The 23,235-nt window shown below is 37.7% G+C and overlaps 1 protein-coding gene across 1 annotated transcript in view; it reads right to left on the bottom strand.

The window, feature by feature from the left end:
* The window catches only part of SCLT1 (sodium channel and clathrin linker 1), a 258,430-nt gene that overhangs the window by 165,123 nt on the left and 70,072 nt on the right, over nucleotides 1–23,235 (bottom strand). The window contains exons 6-8 of the mRNA XM_006901160.1: nucleotides 21,031–21,153; nucleotides 17,742–17,807; nucleotides 13,592–13,662 (exon numbers count right to left, since the gene is read on the bottom strand). Of these exons, the coding sequence (XP_006901222.1) occupies nucleotides 13,592–13,662; nucleotides 17,742–17,807; nucleotides 21,031–21,153 (260 nt within the window). The remainder of the gene's footprint in view (nucleotides 1–13,591; nucleotides 13,663–17,741; nucleotides 17,808–21,030; nucleotides 21,154–23,235) is intronic.

The following is a 23,235-nucleotide window of genomic DNA, read 5'->3' as shown; positions in this document are numbered from 1 at the left end:
TGGTTGCATGTTTTGTTGATTTCTGACTGCAAAAGTTGGTAGAAATCTATTTCCACCTCTTTGGGTCTGGTTGTTGGTGCATGAATTTGAATGATAATGGTATTCACTGGACTTGTATGAATATGGATATTATCCTATCTCTCACAATATTGTATTTCAACATGGATCTAGAAATGGTCGTTTTTACAATGAAAGTGACCACATTCCTCCTTTTCATTTACGGCATAGTAGATCATGTGATTGTCTGATATAAAATGTCCTATGCTAAAATCCATCTCATTTCACCAATGCCAATATTTATGCATTCCGCTTCTTCCTTGACAATGTCCAACAGTCTTACATTCACACTTCTCACATTCCATATACCAATCACTAGTGTCTGCTTTCACTCCTTTGTGTTTCCCACTGTGAGGGCTCAGCTTCTGGTGCCTTATCTGCTCGTCTGTGTCTGCTCTGCTCACTGGTCTTCTCACTTCTGCACTTGCCCTGCTTGCAGGTCTTATCTACACATGCCTAGGTGGGTATGCACCTGTACCACCCAGAGCACCGACATCACTGGGAAGTAGAGAGATAATTAGAGGACAGAAGTGGCCTGAGGCCTAAGCCACCACATTGAGGGTTAGTTAGAAGTAGAGAGGAGAGGGGGATTGAACCATGTTGGGGTGGGGCAAAGTGAGAGAACTGAGTGGGATGCTGGCAGGGTGGGGATGGGGGTCAGGATCATAACAAGTGCACAAAAGGGAGAGGTGAGGCCAACACCAAATCTGTGTAATGGGAAGGATTTTTCATCTGTTCTTTTAGGTTTAAATACTTGTCAGTCAGATATCTATCTAATGGTGAACATCCAAATCGCCAAGAATTGGCCATACGATTCTGAAATAACAGGCCTTCAAAAACTCTATGTATAATAGAGCACATTTAGATAAGACAAACAGACATGACACCAGAACATTCTGATGTAGATTACTGTAAAAAGAGAGCAGTCAGTATGGTGGCATCAGACTTTCACTAATTCCCCTAGGGGGACTAGGCTCCAACCAAAAACTAAAACACAGAATTTATTCTTATGAGGACACATATCCCCAATGCTTCTCTGTTCCTCTCAGGCCTAACTTATTCCACTGCAGTAGCCACACAGAACTCACAGAAAACATTCATGATTATGGGGTTTATCATAGAAGTCAACAGGTTACAAATCAGGTAGAACACAGGGCACAATTCTTTAGCTAGAACAGTTTCTGAGGTGTGCTTTCCAGCTTTAAGCATTACATTTCTGCCCCACTGGTATACAAGTCATAGTTTTGCTAATTTTGGCATCTCTCCATAGTCTTCCAGCAAGTTTGGGTGAAGGTCCTGCATTCTAGATTAGAGGGATAGCAGTTCCAGTTCAGCTCTATCTCTTGTCAGTCTCTGGTTATCTCCTATCTCTGCTACTTTATTTCAATTCATCTCGTGCATAACCCTTGATCCAGAAAGACACATTAAACTCTATGCTTCTTTCTTTATGGAAGTGAGAGTCATATTTTCTTTTTTTTTTTTGGCTTTAAAACTTCTCAGTTAAAGTCTAGTGGCATGCCAAAACTGCTCATTTCCCTAATTAGGAGTCTGCACACTCTATTTGCACGTTCTCACCCAAAGGTATCATATTCATATTATTAGCATAGACTCACTTTACGATGTGGCTAAATTTAAAGCTAATGGCTAGGAAAGCCATTTCAAACAATCAATCTACTGTACCACAATAGCAAACCAATAAATTTTGCAAGCCACTTAGGCAAACAATAAAGTAACCCAATTCTTGCATAGTCATACAGCAAAATAACCAATACTTATGAACCATTTAAGTGGCTAGTAAAGAGCTCAGTCTCTTAGCAAACTGTAGCATGATCAATCATTGTGGAGGAATTAGAAACCCAGGGTTCAAAAAGGTCACATAAGAAATATTCGTTTTACCACATAAAGAGTTAAAATTTTATCTGTGATTACAGATATATCACGTTTTGGGTTTCTGTAAGTTTGGTTTTATGTTAAAAAACAAATGAAAAGCTTTTAAAATTTAGCAGAAAATATTTAACTAAGTCAATTTTTCTTTTTACAAAGTTTACATCATAGAAGTTTCACTTTAATTTTTAAATATTATTAACTTTTATTTAAAAATAACAACAAATTATAACGAAGGTGCTCTAATACAATTTCCATAGTTTCTTCTGACATCATTTTGGTTTTTTCTTTCTCCTCTTTGTAATGACCTTTTGCTCTATGGATGATATCCTTGATTTCATTTCACCTCACCTCTGGTCTTCAATTATTGCTAAACAATTCCTCAAACCAGTTCTTAAGATGATTTCTTTAATTCAGGTGGGATAGACTCAAGGTTATATTTTGGTTCTTGTTAATTTGTTTTAATCTTCAATTTTAACTTGACCTTGCATATAAGTAACTTATGGTTCCATACTCACCAGCTAGCCTGGCTTTGGTTTTTGATATTGACCTTCTCCAAAAATTCTTTCCACAGATGTAGTCAATCTGATTTCTGTGCACTTCGTCAGGTGATGGCCATATGTAGCCACCTTTTGTGTTTCTTATAAAGGTGTCTGGGATGAACAAATCATTGAATGTATAAAACTCAATATTTTGCTCTCGAGTCTTCTTTCTGTCACCAAGAGATAGTGTAAATTATGGTGAAGGATATATCAAAATACAGAAACCAAGAGATATCGGAGCAAATTCATACAAAAACTTTTTATACATATGGAAAACTACTTCATAACATACTTTGAATTTCCCTACAGACTCTGAGTAAAGGATTCTTAAACATTTTCTCTATATGTTATGTGCTGTTGAGTTGACTGTAACTCTTAGTGACCCTATGTACAACAGCTCTGAAGCCTGTCCTGTCCTGAGCCAGCTTCACTGACTCCAACACACCTAACTCCAAAGTCCTAGAAAGCCCTAGTTACTAAATCAATCAATCTCTTCAGGGGTCTCCCTTTCCTGTGCTGTCCCTTCACCTTTCAGAACAGGATATCCTTCTTCAAGGATCAGTTCCTCCTGGCCACGTGCCAAAAGTACGTGAGCTAGAGCTTCCAAATCCTAGTCTCCAAAGAAAAATTGGATTTCACCCTCTCCAAGACAGACCTATTTCTTTTTTTGGTTGTTCATGGTATGTTAAAGAATCTTCTCTATCACCACAACTCACAGTTATCAATTGTTTTTCTATCATCCTTAGTCATGGTCTAGCTCTCTGACACATAGCAAGTAACTACAAAGACCATGGCTGGATCAGGAGCACCTTAGTTTCTAGAATGACATTATTGCTTCTCTGTACTCTAGAGAGGTCTCTGACAGCAGATTTTCCCAGTGTAATTGGTCTTTTGATTTCCTGACTGCTGGTGTGAAAAGTGTTGATTGTGGAGTCAAGTAAGCTGTAATTGTTAACATCCTCAATCTTTTCTCCATCTACTATGGTGCTGCCAATTGCCCCAGTGGTAAGAATCTTTGTCTTCTTGATGTTGAGCTTCAATTCATATTGAAAACTACATTCCTGGATCTTCTGCAGCAAACACTTCAGGTTCCCCTCAGTTTCAGCAAGTAAGGTTGTGTCATCTGCATAATGTAGGTTTTTGATGAGGCTTCTTCCAAGCTTGTTGCCACATTCCTCCTCATAAAGCCCAGCCTCCCAGATGATGTGTTCTGCATATAGATGGAAAAGGTATGGAAACAGGAAACATGCCTGATACACTCTTTTCCTGATTTTGAACCATGCTGTGTTTCCTTGCTTTCTTCTAAGGACTGCTCCTTGGTCTGAGTATAGGTTTCATATGAGTACAAGTACATGTTCTGGGATTTCCATTCTCCTCAAGGTTAGCCACAATTTGTTGTGATCTACACAGTCAAACGCCTTTGTATAGTCAATGAAACACAGACAGGCTCACTCTTTGCTTTGTACCAAGATTCACCTGGCATTGGTGGTAACATCTTTAGTGTCATAACCTCTTCTAAGGATTGGCAATCCACTTCCAAAATGTAACAGGCCTTCAAAAACCCTACGTACAACGGAGCACACTTAGCAGACTAACAGAGATGGCAACCAAGGTTGAGCCCTTGAATTTGAAAACACAAGGGAGGAGGAACAGTTGTGAGTAGAAACTAATGATTGTAACTGGAGTGTGAGTAGTATGAATGTAGGAAAACTGGACATTATCAAGAAAAATAGGAAAAGCATAAATATTGACATATTAGGTATGGGTGAAATGAGATGGATTGGCAGGGGAATTTTTGAATTAGACAATCACATGATCTCCTATGTCAGAAATGAAAAGGTGAGAAAAAAAATGGGGTCGCTTTCATAGTCAAAAAAAGGCTGTTTCTAGATCCATCTTGAAATACTATATTGTGAGAAAGAGGATAATATCCACATGCATACAAAGAAGAGCTGTTAACACCACTATTATTAAAATTTATGCACCAACAACCAGAGTCAAAGAAGAGGAAATAGCTCATTTCTACCAATTTTTGCAGTCAGGAAACAATGAAACATGCAACCAAAATAATGGGTGACTGGAATACAAAAGCTGGGAACCAGGAAGAAGGGACAGTTAGTTGGAAAACATGGACTAGGTGACAAAAATGATAAAATTCTGCACAATGATTTCTTCATTACTAATTTCTTTACATGGGCAGCAGTACCTAACAGCACCATAAAGGGATCTGGAAAGTGAGACAAGGAAAATAAGGGGAGGAAACCCATAAAAGATTTTGTTTTAAAAAAAAATAAGCAACTTAATACCTTCTTAGTGGTTCAAATCTACTACCTGCTCTAGAGAAGATTGATGATTTACAACCTCAGAAACCCAATGAAGACTCAACTATGAGTCAGTTCTTATTCAACAAAAATGATGTGTATGTTTATGTTGTTATTGTTAGTTATGTGCCACTGACACACACAACCACACTGACACCTTCAACCCCATTGCGACAGTCACTGTTAATCCATATCATCCAGGGTCTTCCTCTTTCGTGCTGCCTTATACACTTCCAAGCATGACGTCCTTCTCAAAGGACTAGTCCTTCTTGGCAACATGCCCAAGTATGTGAAACGGAGTTTCAAAATCCTTGCCTCCAAGGAGCAAATTGGTTTCACCCATGCCAGGAAAGACCTATTTGCTCTCCTGGCAGTCCACAATATGTTCAATGTTCTTTTCCAGCACCACAACCCAAAGACATCAATTCTTCTTCTGTCATCCTTATTCACTGTCCAGCTCTCAGATGCATAGCAAGGGACTGAGAAGCCTATGGACTGGATCAGCCACACATAGTCTCTAGACTGACACTGTTGCTCTTTCACACATTTTCCCATTGCAACTTTTCTTTTAATTACCTAACTGCTGATGCCAAGAATGTGTACTGTAGATACAAGCAAGATCAAATAATTAACAGCTTCAATCCTTTCTCCATCTATCATTATACTGCCTACTGTCCCTATTGTAAGGATCTTTGTGTGGGTGTGTACACACACATATATGTATATATAAATATAATATTCAGATGTATTTCAAGTATTTAAAAACATATGGATTGAAGCTCATTATCAAGATAATAAAGAATCTCTCATGACTGGGCCAAACGGTAGCACCATGATTGGAAGGAGAAGGGATTTAGGATGTTAACAATTTCAGCTTGCTCTGCTCCAGCATTAACACTCTTTGCACCAGCAATCAGGAAATCCTGCTGTCAGGAACCTCTCCACGGTGCTAAAGAGCAATGATGGTAGTCTAGTGACCATGGTGCACCTGACCCAGGCCATGATCTTACAATTATTTACTATGCACCAGAGAACTGGACATTGACAAAGGATGATAGAAGAAGAATCGATGTCTCTAAGTTGTGCTAGAGGAGAGTACTGAACATATCACTGACCATCAGGAGAACAAATACATGTGTTCCAGAGAAGGTGAAAGCAAGTTTCTCCCTGAGGCAAGGATTTTCAGCCTGGGCATGGGACCAGGAGGGACTATTTCTTGGAACAGGACAGCATGGTTGGAAGGGTGGAGGAATGGTGCAGGAGAGGAAGACTCCCATATAAAATGGATTGGCATGGTAACTGGGAAAAAGGGGTTAAGTGTGTCAGAGTCAATGAGGTTCAGAGCTATTGCTACATAGGGTTGTTATGAGTTGGGGCAACTCGATGGTACATAACAACAACAATATTTCAAACAGTGTTTGAAATAGGAGCTTAATAATTATTTCATTTATAGAGTTTAGGGAAAATTATTAGTCCTAGACATAAACAAATATGTATATTTGTTTATATTATATATAATTTTTATATATAATATAATTTATATTATATATAATATTCTATATTACAGTACTGAATCCAAAGTACTGAAGAGCAATGGTGTCTCTCTGGAGACTAAGGTGCGTCTGATACAGGCCATGGTCTTTGCTATCACTTGTTATGCATCAGAGTTGGACAATGATCAAGGAGGATAGAAGGAGAATTGATGTCTTTGAGCTGTGGTGCTGGAGAAGAGTATTGAGGGTACCATGGGCTGCTAGGAAAACAAACAGATAATCCTGGAAAGGGTTAAACTGGGCAGTTTCTTGGAGGCAAGGATTCTGAGGCTCCGTCTAACATACTTTGGACATGTAAGCAGGGACCAGTCCTTGGAGAGGGACATCATGCTTGGTAGGGTGGAGGGACAGTGCAGGAGGGGAAGGCCCTCTATGAGGTAGATTGATTCAGTGACTGGGGTAATTGGGATGGGTGTGTTGGAGACAGTGCGATTGGCACAGGACAGAGCAGAGTTTAGGGCTCTTGTACATAGGGTCGCTACGAGTCACAAGCGACTCGACAGCACATAACAACAACAACAACATATTGTAGCAATTTTAAAATACCAATGGTTAAATATTATTTTGCTATTTATGTTTTTCTCACCATTTCCTATTTTCTTCCACAAAATAATGTTTCGTTTACAAGTTAAAATCTTACTTTTCAGGGTATTTCCAGTACTTTTTGTATTCTTTATTTTGAGTATTTCTTTAGTTTAAATAAACTTAATTTTTCTCCTTAGACATTCATAACAATCGACTCTTATTTGATCATCCTTGTTTCTTTTAAGTTAGAGATATGTAGTCTAAAATGTTTTTGTTAGGTGCCGTTGAGTCGGTTCCCATCACAGCAACTCTGTGGATAACAAAATGAAACCCTGCTTGATCCTAAGCCCTCTCAAAGTCCGTCAGGCTTAAGCTCATTGTCCAGTTACTGCGCTACTCCATCTAAATAAGGGTATATTTCTCACTGACCCTCTAACCATAATGTCCTTTTCCTGGGACTGGCCCCTCCTAATAACATGTCAAAAGGTTGTGAGGCAAAGTCTCACCATCTTTGCTTTCAAGGAACCCTGTGTACTTCTTTGAAGACATATTTGCTTATTGTATATTTGATGTTCTTTGCTATCACTACAACTCAGATGCATAAATTCTTCTCATTTAGGCTTCCACTTACACATGTATATAAAGCATTTGAAAATACCATGGATTGAGTCAGGTGCATTTAATCTTTAAGGTGACATCACTGCTCTTTACACTTTAAGAGGATTTTTGGCAGCCAATTTTCCTAATATATGTTGTTTGATTTCTTGATGGTTATTATCATGTGTATTGATTGTGGATCCAAGAAAAATCAAATCCTTAACAATTCCACTCGAATTTTCTAATTATGATGATGCTATTGGTCTAGCTGAGAGGATTTTTATTTTCTTAATTTTAAGGTATAATCCCTACTGAAGGCTACCTTCTGCTTTAGCATCTCTGTGTTGTAGAGTAAGTTGTAGAGTCTCGTTTGACATCCATTTTTGTCTTGTTTCACTTCATGTTTTTTAATGACCTTCTGTGTCCTATGTATGATGGCCTTAATGTCATACTACAACTTTTCTCATCTTCTGTTATTAATGTTCAATACATTAAATCTATGCTTGAGTTGTTTTTTTTTTCCATTCAGGTAGGAAGTACTAAAGATCATAATTTAGTTCGTATGAATTTGTCTTAATCTTCTTCATCTTCATCTTGAACTTGGATAAGAACAGTTGATGACCTGTTTTTACAAGCCCCGAGACTTGTTCTAAAGGCTAATATTGAGCTTCTCCATCATCTCTTTCCACAGATGTAGTAATTTTTATTCCGTGTGGAGTTTATTGTTCAAAATGGCTTTCCTAGCCACTGAATTTTACTTTGCCATATGGATCGTGGGAATATGTGAATAGGGCATGTTAGCCTATTGACAAAAGGATTGGCTAGTCTTACCAATTCACAAGGGGATTGGCTAGTCTCACCAATCCACAAGGGGAATGGCTAGTCTCCCCATCAAATTGAGTGGATCCAGCAGAAGAATTGGAAGATCTTCTTCACCAGCAAAGAAGCAAGATAATGGAGCATGTTGCTCAGGCCCAGAAAACCTTGCACCAGCTCGACCTATGGCAGCAGCAGCCATGGCTGAAGCAGAGAACCAGAGGGCTAACATGAGATGGAGGTGACGGTGAACACGCTATCCCTCATGGACAGAATCAGAGCTAAGAGCCTTCAGCCAAGTTTGCTGGACAGCGGGGGAGGGTAGAGGGTAGAGGGTAGAGTCAGGGCAGGAATGAGAACTTTGTTAACACTGATCTAAAGCCATGAGGATCAAGGCTGAGGCACTTGGCGAGCATATTTCAAAAGCTGACCAGACTGTATTCTGCTGCTAATCTGAGTTATAGATTTGTGACCTCCCCAATATGATACTGTGTGGTCTGTGAGCTATCACATTAGATTCTGGCATCAGTAAAGCAGTACGATTGGTGTTGAAATGAGTAGATAGATGTACGGGAGGATGGGAACATGTCTGACCTCATAGGAATTTGTTTTGTATTTCTGATGCTGTTGACAGGGGTAGTTTCCCTGTGAAGTTGGTAAAACTCAGATATGGCTGTCCCTATGCACCCCTTGCTTTTTACACACTACGCAGTCCATCTGGCAAGGCCCATGTGTATAGTAACTTTTTGTAATTCATAAAAGGTAGTTGCAATGAAGTTTACCGCTGGTACAAAAATCTGTCATGTGACCTCAATTACTTGTTTACAACTCTTGTATTCCAATCAGCAGTTATTATTAACACATCCTGACTGCATGTTAAATCAGTTTCACACTTCAGAAGTTGGTGAAAGTCTTCTATTTCTTCACCTTTGGCTTTAGTGTTTGAGGAAGAAATTTAAATCATAATCATATAAACAGGTCTTATTTGTATACAGATATAGTTATTTAGATTCTTGTTAGTCCATCAGGTGAAGCCTATATATTTGTGATCTATGTTTTCTAAAAAAAATTTCTAAAAAAAATTGATTGTACACAACTCACTTATCTCCAATGTCATTTCTGTGAAGTCCATCATTTCCACCTACCAGTCTTCCTTCATTTCCAATGGTTGCATTCCAGTTATCAATAATCACTAATGAATCTTAAAGACATGTTCAATCAACTTGATACTACAAAAGTTGATTGTTTGTTGTTTGTGCTGTGAAGTCAAGTCCAACTCTTAACTCTATGAGCAGCCGATCTGAAACTTGTCCTATCCTGTGCCATCTCCTTTATATCTGATATTCTTGAGTCCACTGCTGAAGTTACTGTGTCAATCCATCTCATTGGGGGTCTTCCTCTTGTTCGCTGATCCTCCAGCTTTCCAGGTATGATGATGTCTCTTTCCAAGGAATAGCCTTGCCTAGCTACATGCTCAAAGTATGAAAGACAAATCTTCACAACCCTTGCCTCCAAGGAGCACACTGGCTGCACCTTCTCTAAGATACATCTGTTTGTTCTTTTGGTAGTCTATGGGATATTCAAAACTCTTCTCCAAAACCAAAATTCAAAGGCATCAATTCTTCTGTAATCCTTATTCACTCACTGTTCAGGTCTCTGATGCACAGCAGGTGATTAAGATGATTATGGCCTGAATCAGGTGTCCCTTTTTCTTGAAACTGACATCATTGCTCTTCAGCAATTTAGAGGTCCCTGAGAGCAGACCTACCCAATGCAATGTCTCCTGATTTCTTGGCTACTGGTCAAAGGGTACCAGCTGATTGCTAGAAATAAATTCTCAGTTTTTCTCATCTTTTGTCTTAGGTGTTGGTGCATATTTGAATAGTAGTTGTATTAACAGGACTTCTTTGTGTATGTGTGGACGTGAGATATCAGAACCATTGAAATTTGACTTTTCTAGCCATTGTGTTAGCCCCCATTGAAGGGAATGGTCTCCAGCTACCTTAACTGCAGATATAACATCTTAGAAATCATCAACAGCTATGGGCAAACGTACGAGAACACTTTCCACTCTGTGAGAAACAGTGGGAGAGGGACGATGAAGACATTGTGAGAGACAGTGGTGAAAGGAGGATGAAGGGACTATAGCACTACTGGAACCCTGGAGATAAAGCCAAAGTTAAAGGTTTTGTTTTGAAGAGACTATGACAAGACTGTGGCACTGCTAGAACCTTAGAGATGGAACCAAAGTTAAAGGTTTGGCTTGCTGCATGATTAAGGAATAGCTAACTTGTAAGTGCTCTGTCTGCTGGATGACTGAAGAAACCAGAGGCTCCTTGCATTTGTGCTGCTGAAGTGAATCTGGACTCTCATTAATCGAAGAATTGTGCCTTATTAATTAGATATGGCACTAAACCTGGACTTGCTTTGTATCATATTCTTTGCCTCCTATATTCCCTAACCTAATTCCCTAATAAACCCTGCAACTGTGAGTAAAGTCTTTGAGTCAAGTTGCAACAAACATTGGGCCCAATGATTGGTAGAAATAGGTGCAGGAGCATGTGCAGTGGCAATTCAGACCAGGGAGCTATTTGATTTATCCTATGGATATTGTTGTTGTTATGTGCCATCGAATCTCCCATGACTCATAGTGACCCTGTGTACAACAGCCCTAAATCTTGCTCTATTCTGTGTCAATCTTATTATCTCTGACACACCTACCCCCATTACCCCAGTCATTGAATCAATCCATCTCATCGAGGGTCTTCCTCTCTTTGTCCCTCCACCATCACAAACATGACATCTCTCTCCAAGGACTGGTCCTTCCTTGCAACATGCCAAGAGTTTGTCAGCCAAAGCTTCAGAATCCTTGCCTCCAAGGAGCAGCTATGGATATTACTGATAGGGAAAGGTCATCCTTATAAAGCAAGTAGAAGTCAGACTTGGCCACCACCATACATTGCATCTGCTCATTTTGTGACTGCTGGTATCAAGGGTGTTGATTATTAGAAATCCTTAATTTCCTCATCTTTTGCTTTAGTTGTTGGTGCATATATTTGAATAATGGTTGTATCAACAGATCTTCCTTCTATGTGTGTAAATGGTATCCTGCAGCTCACAGCACCGTACTTTAGAATGGACCTTGAAATAGCCTTTTTTGATTATGAATGCAATAGCTGGAAAAGTTCAGTATATACTGTCAAAAGCAGGCAGGGGGCTGACTATGCAACATACCACCAGTTACTCATGAACAAGTTCAACGAACCTGAAGAAAATGAAAACAACAGGGCCAAAATAGAACCTTGAGCCTATCTCACCTGAATTTAAAAGTTATCTCAAGAACAGGTCTGACGCACTGAACATTAAAGATTAAAGACCAGATAAGCTGTGGAATGCCATCAAAGATACCATGAAGAAAGCAAGCAAATACAGGGGAGAAAGCAAATACCAAAATGGATGTCAGAATAAAGGGCAGCTTGGAAAGACAAAGAAAAGTACTATAATAAAATGTACAAAAAGCTGGAGTTAAAAAATAAAAAAGGAAGAACTATCTCTTTTTGATGCTAAAAGAAAAAAGAAAGAAACAAATTCAAGCCTGAAGCTGCAATACCTAAGAATGCAAGGGGCACAAATTTGAATGATTCAGGAAACATTTAAAGAAGATGGAAGGAATACACAAAGTCATTGTACCAAAAAGAATTAACTACACAGAACCATATGGTAACAAACAAGAAAGTTCAAGCTACATTAAAGACACTGGCAAAAAATAAGGCTCCAGGAATCAACTGGATACAAATTGACAAGTTTCAACTAACAGATATAAGTAACCCTAGATGTGTTTGCCAGTCTATGTCAGGAAATTTGGAGGACAGCTGGAATAGATTCATATTTGTTCTCTTTCCCAAGAAATGTGATCCAACACAATGTGGAAATTATTGAATAATATAATTAATATAACAAGCAAGCAAAATATTGCTGAAGATTATCCAAGAACAGCTGGAACAGTACATTAACAGGGAACTGCCAGAAATTCAAGCTTGATTTAGAAGAGGCTGTGACATCAGGGTTATCATGGCTGATGTTAGATGGATCCTGGTTGAAAGCAGAAAATAACAGAAGACTTACTGACTATGCAAAGGCATTTGACATTTGACCATGTGGATCGCAACAAACTACGGCCGGCCGACAATATGAAGAATGGGAATCCAAGAACACCTAATTATGCTCGTATGAAATCTATACCTAGACCAAGAAGCTGTTGTCCAAATGGAGCAAGGGAATGTGGCATGGTTTAAAATCAGGAAGAGAGTGTGTCAAGGTTGCATTCTTTCTCCCTGCCTATTCAATCTGTATGCTGAACAAATAACTTAAGGAGCTGAACTCTACGAAGAATGTGGCATCAGGATCAGAGGAAAATTCATCAACAGCCTACATTACGTGATGGCATAATCTCACTTGCTAAAAATGAAGAGAATCTGAAACTCCTGTTGCAGAAGATCAAAGACCACACAATTCAATATAGAATGCATCTCAACATCTAGAAAACAAAAGTCCTTACCACTGGGCCAATAAGCAACATCATGAAACTATCAATAACTTCATCTTACTTGGATACACAATCAACACCCTCAATACTAACATTCAGATCAGAAGATATACTACTTTGGGTAAGTCTGCTGTCAGGGACTTTTTCAAAATATTAAGTAGCAATCATAGGAGTTTTTAAGACCAAGGTGCACCTGATTCAGGCCATGGTCTGTTCAATCACTCACTATGTATCTGAGAGAGTTGGACTATGAATAAGGATGACAGAAGAATTGTTGCCTTTGAGGTGTACTAGAGAACAGTACTGTTGCAGACTTCCAAAAGAACAAACAGCTATGTCTTGGAAATGGTGCAGCCAGAGTGCCCCATTGAGGCAAGGATGGCAAGGCTTTACCTCTCTTACTTTGGACATGTTGCTTGCATAGGCTATTCCTTGTAAAGGGATATCATACTTGGAAAGGTGGAGAGTCAGGGAAAGAAAGAAAAACCGCCAACGAGATGGACTGACATGATGACTGGAGAAATGGACTCAAATGTATCAAAGATGATGATGGGACAGGATAGGACCTGATTCAGGTTTGTTGTTCACGGTCACTATGAATCATAAAAAAAAAACATCCTGAGAAATCACACATACTGACACATATTTACTGAGAGGTAGGAAAAATTGGTGATAGGAAAAATTACACTATCAATAGTCTCCTAGAAGAAAACTAATTTATAATAGAATAATAATTTTTTTTAAAAGTACCTAAGCTTTTTTCGTAGTTGCTCAAGTTCCACATTTTGTTCAGTTACTGTTTTCACAAAATGCTGGTTGGTCTGCCAAAAGAAAAAAAAAGGAAAAATATTAATATCAACACAAAAACTGTATCTTTAAAAAGATTAACTAGAAAGATCTACCACAATCACAAGAAAAGCAAAACGAAAGTCATGATCAGACTTCCCTTGCATTTCTGATAAACACCTGCATGACATTAAACTGCCTGCAGCTGCATTCTTTTGTCTAAGCTTTCTATAAACACCTGATCTATTCTGTTTGGATACCTATGCAGATAGCTATAAGTGAAGCATTAATGACCCTACTCTGTTCTAGATAATAATGCTAAATAGAAGTGGTAAATGAAGTGGTACACACAGAGAAAAATAATATTAAATAATTTACCTGTGATGGCATAATTCCACCCTTAAAGAAAGACATTTTCATTAGGAACTAGTAAGAAGTACTTCCTAACTGAGCAACAATGAAGACAGGAGAGGAATTATCTAGGATGTCATAATACTATTACTCAACAATAAGGTAAAAATAAAATTCTAAGAAGGTAGAGAAACAAATTTAGTAGAACTGGGAGAATAAATTGTATTTACTTTACAAGAAATTACAGGGAAATCAAAGTTAGTGCAGATGGTCAGCAAAAAAAAAAGAAAAAAAAAAGAAAATAACAAACCACAAACAATGGTTCTAGTTTCTCAATATTTTTAAAGATTTAAGTTAATTGTTAAATAAACATCACACTATTCTTTTATTCTTCCACATTTAGTTTAATAACATGTAAATACATCCTTGTAAGTTTCCTTTCTTATCTGAGTTTCTATCAGAGTTTCTCATACAGCATATATCAATAATATTTTGAATGTACTGACAAAGAAAGGATTGCCTCTATTTTCTAAGCTTTCATGGTGAACATAGTACCAAGCTGTATATTATTAATAATGATTTAACTTTAAGTAGAGTTTTATTGCATGACCAAGTATTTCACTATACCTTTCTAATTACTGAAATTTGATTTTCATGTAATTCTCATATGATATGACATATTATTTTCAGTTTTTTGAACTATGCAACAATCATTCTTTTCTTTTTAATTCATTTAATTAAAGTTTACAGACTTAGGGTTTCTATTCATTCACTGTCACCTTTTTCTCCCCGTCCACCCCTCCCCCGCATTCACTCCTCTCTTTGAAAAATAATAAAAACATTATTTCATTGTTATACAATCCCTCCCCCCAAGTCCATTCCACTCTGCAGCCTTCACTTGGGACTCCTGTCATGACAATAATACCTAATCATATATCTCTTTTAAACAGTTCTCTCCCTCATCTGTTTCAATACAGTATATATTATTTATCCCCTCTTTCTCAGTCTTCCCTCACCCCCAATGTTGGTCCTGTTTTACAACAGTGTTTGTCCTTTTGTGACTGAGATATTTCACTCAGCATAATGTCCTCTAGAGTCATCCATTCTATGTAATATTGCATGAGTTCCTTGTTTTTCAGTGCAGCACAGTATACCATTGTGCAAATATACCACAGCTTCTCTATCCATTCATCTGGCACTTGAGTTGTTTCCAAATCTTTGCTACTGTGAACAAAGCCACAATAAACATAGATGTACATATATCTGCTCAGGTGGCAGTTTTGGTTTCTTTAGGGTATACTCTCAGTAGTGGAACTGCTGGGTCAAATGGTATTTCTATTTGCAACTTTTTGAGAAAGTGCCATACAGCCTTCCATAGTTGCATTTTACACTCCCCACAAACAGTGAATAAGGGTTCCAGTTTCTTCACAACCTCACCAACATTTGATATTCGCTGTTTTGTTAAATTTTGCTATTCTTACTGTGGTGAGACGATATCTCATATTTGCATCTCTCGTAGAACTAGGGATTTTGAACATTTCTTCATGTGTTTGCTGGCCATCTGAATGTCTTCTTTGGTGAAGTGTCTGTTCATATTCGGTGCCCATTTTTCAATTTGGTTATTTACGTCTATCTTCTTGTGGTGCACAAGTGTTTTAAAAATTCTAGATATAAATCCCTTGTCTGACATGTCATTACCAAATATTTTTTCGCAACCTGTGGCTTCCCTTTTGACTCTGTTGGAAAAGTTTTTGGATGTGCATGGGGATTTGATTCTTAGAAGGTCCCAGTCATCTATTTTATCCTTTCCTGGTTATAGATTTTTTCAGGATGTTTGGAAGATTGTTTATGCTGTGGATTAGGACTTCTAGTGTTCTTTCAAGCTTTTTTTAAATGAAGCTTATAGTCCTTGGTTTTAGTCCTAGGTCCATGATCCACTGAGTTGGTTTTTGTATATGGAGTGAGGTGTGGATCTTGCTTGAGTTTTCTGCAGATAGTTTTCCAATTTTGCCATCACCATTTGTTAAAAAAGGCTGTCGTTTCCCCACTTAACTGATTTCATCTCCTTGTCAAAAATCAGTTGGTCACAGGTAGATGGGCTGATCTGGATTCTCAAATCTATTCCATTGATCTATGTGTCTGTCATTGTACCAGTACCATGCTATCTTGACCATCAGGGCAGTGTAATAGGATTTGAAATCAGAGAGTAAGATGCCTCCTACCTTGTTTCTCTTTTTAAGGAGTGCTTTGCTTATTCTGTGCTTCTTTCCATTCCAAATGAAACTGGAGATTGTCTTTTCCATCTCACTGAAGAATGGAATTCGTATTTGTATTTGGATTGCATTGAACGTGTAAAATGCCTTTGGTTGTATTGTCATTTTCACAATATTAAGTCCTCCTATCCATGAGCAAGGGATATTCTTGCACTTCTCCAGGTTTCTTTTTGTTTCTTGTAGTCTTGTTTTGTAATTTTCTTTGAATAGATCCTTTGTTCTTCTGGTTAAGTTTACTCCTAAGTACTTAATCTTTTGATTAGCTATTGTGAAGGGAATTGTTTTTCTTAGCTCCAGCTCTGTATTCTCTTTGTCACAGTAGAGAAATCCAATTGATGTTTATATGTTGATCTTATCTGCTATCACTTTACTGAATTGGATAACTATGTCTAGTAGTTTTCTTGCTGAGTTTTTAGGGTTTTCTAGTATACTATCATATCACCTGCATAAAAAGATAGTTTTACCTCCTCTTTGCCAGTTTGGATACCTCTTATTTCCTTCTCTTGCCTTATTACTATCACTAAGACTTCCAATAAAATATTGACTAGGAGACGTGGTAGTGAGCATCCTTGTCTAGTTTCTATTCTCAAGGAAAATATTTTGAATCTCTCTCCATTGAGAATAATGATAGCTCTCTGGTTTGTATATATACTTTTTCTATATTGAAAAAAATTCCCCTCTAATCCTATACATCACACTATTCTTATTATATGAGTAGCAATACACTAGATGAAACACAAAGAATAAAGTATGAGCTCTACTTTTGAGAGGCTCATAGCCTTAAGATTACTCTCAACAGATCTTTCAAGGATTCTATTTTCAGATTAGAATATATTTCAAATAGAAATTTCTTTTTAGATGCTAAAAAAAAAAAACCCCAAAACCAAACTATAAACCATGACATGGTTCTAAATGCGAAAGAAAAAGAGATAAAGAGAAAAAGTCGTGCCTGTCCTAATGTCATGCAATATTTCATTATTTCTTACAGGCTTGCTGGTTACACAGCAGTTAAAGCACAGTACTGCTTGCCAAAAGGCTGAGAGTTCTAATCCATCAGCCTCTCAAAAGAAAAAGACAGGGCTATTTGCTTCCATTAAGATGCTACGGGGATTGTATACCAATGAAGGAATTTTTTTTTTAACTTTTCAAAGAGAGGAGCTAACTGGGGGGGAAGGGGTGGGCAGGGAGAAAAGTGCAACAATGAATGCATGGAAATCCAAAATCTCTGTAAATGTTCACTAAAATTAATAAAACAAAAACAAAAAAAGATGCTATGGGTTCAGATCGTTTGTTCATAGGTCTTTGGAAACCAAATACGGCAACTCTCCTCTATTCTATATGGCTGTTATGAGTTGGCACTGACTCCACAACAATAGGTTTGGATGCTGGCTTTGTTGGTTTGCACTAATACAAATAAATATGATATTTTATTAATAGTAATGTGTTCTAGAGCAAATAAAAGAATATATTAAGTGAATGTTTTTACTTACCATTTCTATATTCTCATTTGTAACATGAAGTTGCTTGGTTAGTCGTTGAAAATTAGTCAACTGATCCTAAATGAGGAAAGTAAGAAAATAGAGTAAATAGCATTTTATTTACAATCCCTATTTAAAATTTAACTAAAATCAATCACTAGGGCTAAATCTAGACAACATCCACTGTTCCTGATTGCTACTGTGGAAAGTAGTTGAAGAAATAAGTTAAAAACTCTCTAAGATTAAAAAAAAGTGGCAATGATGAAATTACTGTAGCTATTTATAGTTTATCTTGGGAAAAGGACATGTTGCTAGGAAGGGTGGGGGGTTGGCGAAGGAGAGAAAGACCCTCAACCAGGTAGATTGACACAGTGACTGCTGCAATGGGTTCTTGTGTGTCAGAAAGTATAAGCATGGCACAGGATAGAACAGGGTTATGAGTTGATGGCATCTGATGAAAACAACATTTATGTTTTTAAGCATATATTTTAAATATGTTAGCTCGTGGTTTACTCTGTAAGGCGTTGTGGTGCTAACCCAAAGGTGGAGCCTCAAGGGGTTTGAATCCACCACTGGTACCCTGGGAAAAGAAAGGCAGTCTCCACTCATACTATATTCTGTCTCTAAAAACATGCTGGAGGCTCAGCTATAAGTCACTTCTGACTTGACAGCAATGAGTGAGGGAGGGATTTATATTTTATTTGAAACTCATCAGGAAGCAGATAAGCCAGAGAGACTGTGTCCAAGAATGGAAAACTGCACATAACTCTACTCAAGATCTATAAAACAAACTGTTGTTGTATACCATAGAGCTGGAACCAACCCATAGCTGACCCTCCTGTGGGTTTTCAGAGGTAGTTAATCGCACAGGATGGGACTGCCCATTTTCTTGCATGGAGCAATGGATGGATTTAAACCATGTGCCTTCAGGATTGCAACACTGCTTCTTGACACTAGATCACAAGACCTCCTGTAATACAAATTATGGCATAATTTATTATGCCTCACCCCTTTTAAAAAAATTATCATGGCTTGAGTGTTCCATGTTTTCTATTTTTTGATTAGTTGCTTTGGTCCTTTAAACTGTATTTGTGCAGGTGATACTAAAGCAAGCAAGCAGAATTAAAGACAATAGATAGCCTAGGAAATGAGGAAAAATGTAAAGTCTTATACAAAAAGATAAACAACAAAAAACCCCTACTTCTTGGCTGCAGAGCAAGCTAATGATCTTTCTCAAGTGAAAACACAAAACCAAACCTAAAAAAACAAACCTTAAAGAACCTACTTATACTAAAAATGGTTTATGATTTCAGTGGGAAAAAAAATCTGAAAGAACAGATCAGAGATGGATTATTTCCAATCTATGATATTTACTACTATTTTTATAAAATGCAGATATTAATATAAATATTCTTATATTTTTAGATTAAAATTCCTAAGTAGATTTGTAGTATTAGAAATACCCATAGTATTTGAAAAGGAGAACTGTAGAATTTGAAGAACTGAAGAGAGACATAAGCCTTTTCAACAGTCACAGAAAAAAAAAGTAAAATTGGAATTATTACATATTGTATGTGTTATGTTACATACTGTAGAGTCGGAACCTACCCATAGCTGACCCTTCAGTGAGTTTTCAGAGGCAATTAATCCCATCCTTCTCCCATGATAACATATCACTTGTTGCACAAAAAGAATGAATGGAATAATTTTAAAAAAACAAAACAAAACCACACACCAAAAAAACATTTTCTAATGGAATGGATGGATTTGTGAGACACAAACACTGAGTGCTTAGACATGGAGATGTACAACAAAAAAAAAAGACAGCTACTACAAACTCACTGCTTTTGAGTCAGAACTGACTCATGGCTGATCTGAAGTGGATTTTCCGAGGCTGTAAATGACATAAGAAGAGACTGCATCTTTCTTTCCTGGGCTAACTGGCAGATTAGAACAGCCCACCTCTGCATTGGCAACACAACTCCTCACGCACTAGGCCACCAAAGCTCTCTACTTACATTCTATTTATTAGAAAGAATTAAAAGAAAAGAGAATTCTAACTTTGGATAACAAAAAGTCCTTAATAACTATTCACATTCATTCTTACTGCAAAATTTTATTCTGATTATGCCAGAAAATTTTGGTATCTATTTTGTAACAGTTTTTAACATTTTATTGTAGAAAAGGTCATATTTATAGGAAAGTAGACAGCAACTCAGCTATAAACAGAAAAGTTAGTACACAAACCGAAAGCCTAGACTTAAGGAGTCTTCAATGTACTTCTACCTCTAGGAAGTAGCGTTACTGCTCCATTTTTCAACTGCATTACATTTTTATGGGAAGAGGTTACCTCCTCTTTCTCCCATAGGACAGTTTATGGTATCTATTTTAACGTGCCAACATTTTCATTTTACATAGCATTGTCATTATATGTGAATAGATTCTCTCATTGACCTAAAATATAACTTTTGCAGTCAGGTCAAAAAATAAGCATATAAAAGTTTTGTAAACAATAATCTTCATTAATACACACAGTTGTTTCCCAGAACTAAATACAGCTTTCATATTCTAGAAATCAATGTAGACTCTTCCTTTTATTGCCATTGATTAGAAACTGACTCAAAGCTGACTGACCTGCAGGTAGGTTTTCAAAGGTTACACAGAAAGAGAATGCACATCTTTCTACCAGGGAGGAACCAGTGGATTCAAACCATCTGAGAGGCATGGCCATTGGGTTAGCAGCACAACTCCCTCAAGAAAATACCACCAGAGCTCTAGGCACTAATACCTCTCAAGAGACTTCTAGTCATCAACAGACCAAATCACTGCCATCAAGTCACTTCTGACTTAAAGTGACCTTCCATAGGGTTTTCAAGGCTGAAGACTGCCAATCTTTATTCCAGAGAGTGGTTTGTGAATTTGAACTGCTCATCTAACAGCTAAGCATCTGATATGTTACATATCACACCTCCACGGCTCCTCCTAACCATCAAAGGTCTATTTAATGTTGAGATAGATAACATGAAAGAGAGACATTCTGACATTCCTTTCCAAAACTGAGTTCTTCAGAATATAATTTCTTACATATATTTAAGGCTAGTTGGTATGGAATTGACCTGGTAACTCAAATGTTGCACCTTTCTGACAGCTTGAATCTTCCAGCATTATCTATGAGAGAAAGCTAGGAAACCTCCTTCCATGCAATTTAAAGCCTCTGAAAACCTACTGGAGGGTCAGCTATATCTGAGTGGGTTTTATAGATTTAAAAAAAAAAAATAAACAACAAAAAAATCACGCATACCTTTTGCTTTTGACTTTCAACTACATGAATCTGGGCCTCAGTCATATATTCTTGATAAAGTTTCTGCAGCCTATCCAACTCCTGAGAAACAGTTTGCCATAGTTCCACTGCATGAGCTTTTTCCTATTTTTAAAATAAGAACAAAACATTTGACAACTCATTAATAACTGGTTACTACATACTACAAATGAATCATATTATTTTCTAGAACTTTTCTTTGCAGAAAAATAGAAAAAATATATAAAGAGGAATTATAACTTTTTATAATAATAACTACATCCTTAATAATTTATAAACATAAAAGGAAAAACGTATCTTAAATTCTTTTTAATAGACTTTCATAGACAAATTAAAAGCTTTAAATCAGAGATACAGATTTAAATAATTCTCTTTGTTCCACAGGGTGGTATAAATAGTTACTTATTTACCCATTAACTGAAAAGCTGTAATTTTTAATTCACTCACAGATTCCTGGGGTAAAAAGGTGTGACAATCTATGTCCAAAAAGAGTTAGCTATTGAAAATTCTATGGAAAACAGTTCTACCTTGATATACATGGGGTCACCATGTGTCAGAATCCTTGGGAACCAGTTCTACAAGAAAGCACGAGCTTTAGAAATAACTAGAGAAAAATTACCCACAATGTTTTTTTCTGATTGTAAAAGTAGTAATTACTACAAACAGACAGGTCTTGGAAAAAGTATAGTCAAGATGTTCCTTGGAGGCCAGGATGGCAAAGTTTCATCTCAAATACTTTAGGCATCTTGCTGGGAGAGGCTATTCCTTAGAAAGAGGCTTTATGCTGGGACAGACAGAGAGGGTCAGTGAATGAGAGAAGACTACTAACCGGAGAGATAGATATGCTAACTGCAGCAATGGGCTCAAGTGTGTCAGAGATGATGAGGATGATACAGGATAGGACAGGATTTAGGCCTTTTGTTCTTAGGTTTACTTGACTTGAGGGAATCTAATAACATAGCAAATATATAATAAATACTACTAGTATACAGAGTATTAAAGTCAAAATAACCTTGAATGTTCCTTATGTGAACCTCAGCAAGGCGTGAGAATCCATCAGCCAGCATAAAACTGATTCTCAATAACCATCAGCTTGCAGACGTAGCCAGACCCCACCCACCGCCTTTTTAAATTCTGGCACGTACAAATGCTGGTAGACTATAAGCCAGAGACTCCCAAGTCATCTGGCAAGTCCAATCGGCTGATTCCACGTGGGGTGAAAATAAAGCCAAAAGAACACTGAATGTTCCTTACGTGAGAGAATCCATGGCTTGGGGGGTCTCTAGCTCACAGTCCACCAGCATTTGGGCATGCTGGAATTTAAAAAGGTGTTATGGACCAAGGGCCACAAATGTTAAGTGATTTTTGGATGAACATTAAGTAGGACAGCAGTTGTTTATTTGCTCTCCTGAAGTAACTTAGAGTTGCTGTAATGATGAACAACTGTGCCACAGGTGTGTCAAACACCATAACTGGCAGTGCTTGGTGGAGCTCCCAGATTGATTCAGGTTTAGAAGAAGGAGCAGCTTCCACTCCCTAAACCAAATATCTCTGGAAACTTTATGAGGACCCTTATATTTAAATGTTGGTTGGAACCGAGGGCCTATTGTTATGGCTTTTGCTACTGTTTGTTATTTCATTTTGGAGGAACATTCTTCTAAGGTGTACAGCAGTCTTCTGTCAATTTGCTATATTAAGGTAATCTGGGTTTGTTGTGAAGCTGAACCTTGTGCCACTGGGGGTCAAACGCCGTAATGGCTGCCCACAGTGGACAGCGTTTGGTGGAACGCCCAATTTTAAGACAGGTTTGGAAGCAGGAGAGGCATCCACTTCCTAGTTCCAGTTTCTCGACACCCTCCCCAAGATTTGTTGTTGGCTGCTCTGTTGACTTTTGCTATTCTTACCGAGAGATGTCCTTCTTACAGAGGTGCCACAGAGTGTAGGATGGACCAAAGTAACTAGAAGTAACACCAAAAAAACCCTAAAAACTATAATAGCAATAAAACCTTGCCTCTCAATAATCACACTGAATGTGAATGGTTTAAATGCACCACTCAAGAGAAAAAGAGTAGCAAATTGGATGTTGTTGTTGTTGTTGTTGTTATGTGCCGTCGGGTCGTTTTCGACTCATAGCGACCCTATGCACAACAGCCCTAAACCCTGCTCTATCCTGCGCCAACCGCACTG

Source organism: Elephantulus edwardii, unplaced genomic scaffold (assembly GCF_000299155.1).
Source record: "Elephantulus edwardii isolate Elephantulus edwardi_28Jun2011 unplaced genomic scaffold, EleEdw1.0 scaffold00311, whole genome shotgun sequence".
Taxonomy (NCBI): Eukaryota; Metazoa; Chordata; class Mammalia; order Macroscelidea; family Macroscelididae; genus Elephantulus; species Elephantulus edwardii.
The sequence above is the reverse complement of the archived record's forward strand: the minus strand, read 5'-3'. Positions and strand labels throughout refer to the sequence as shown.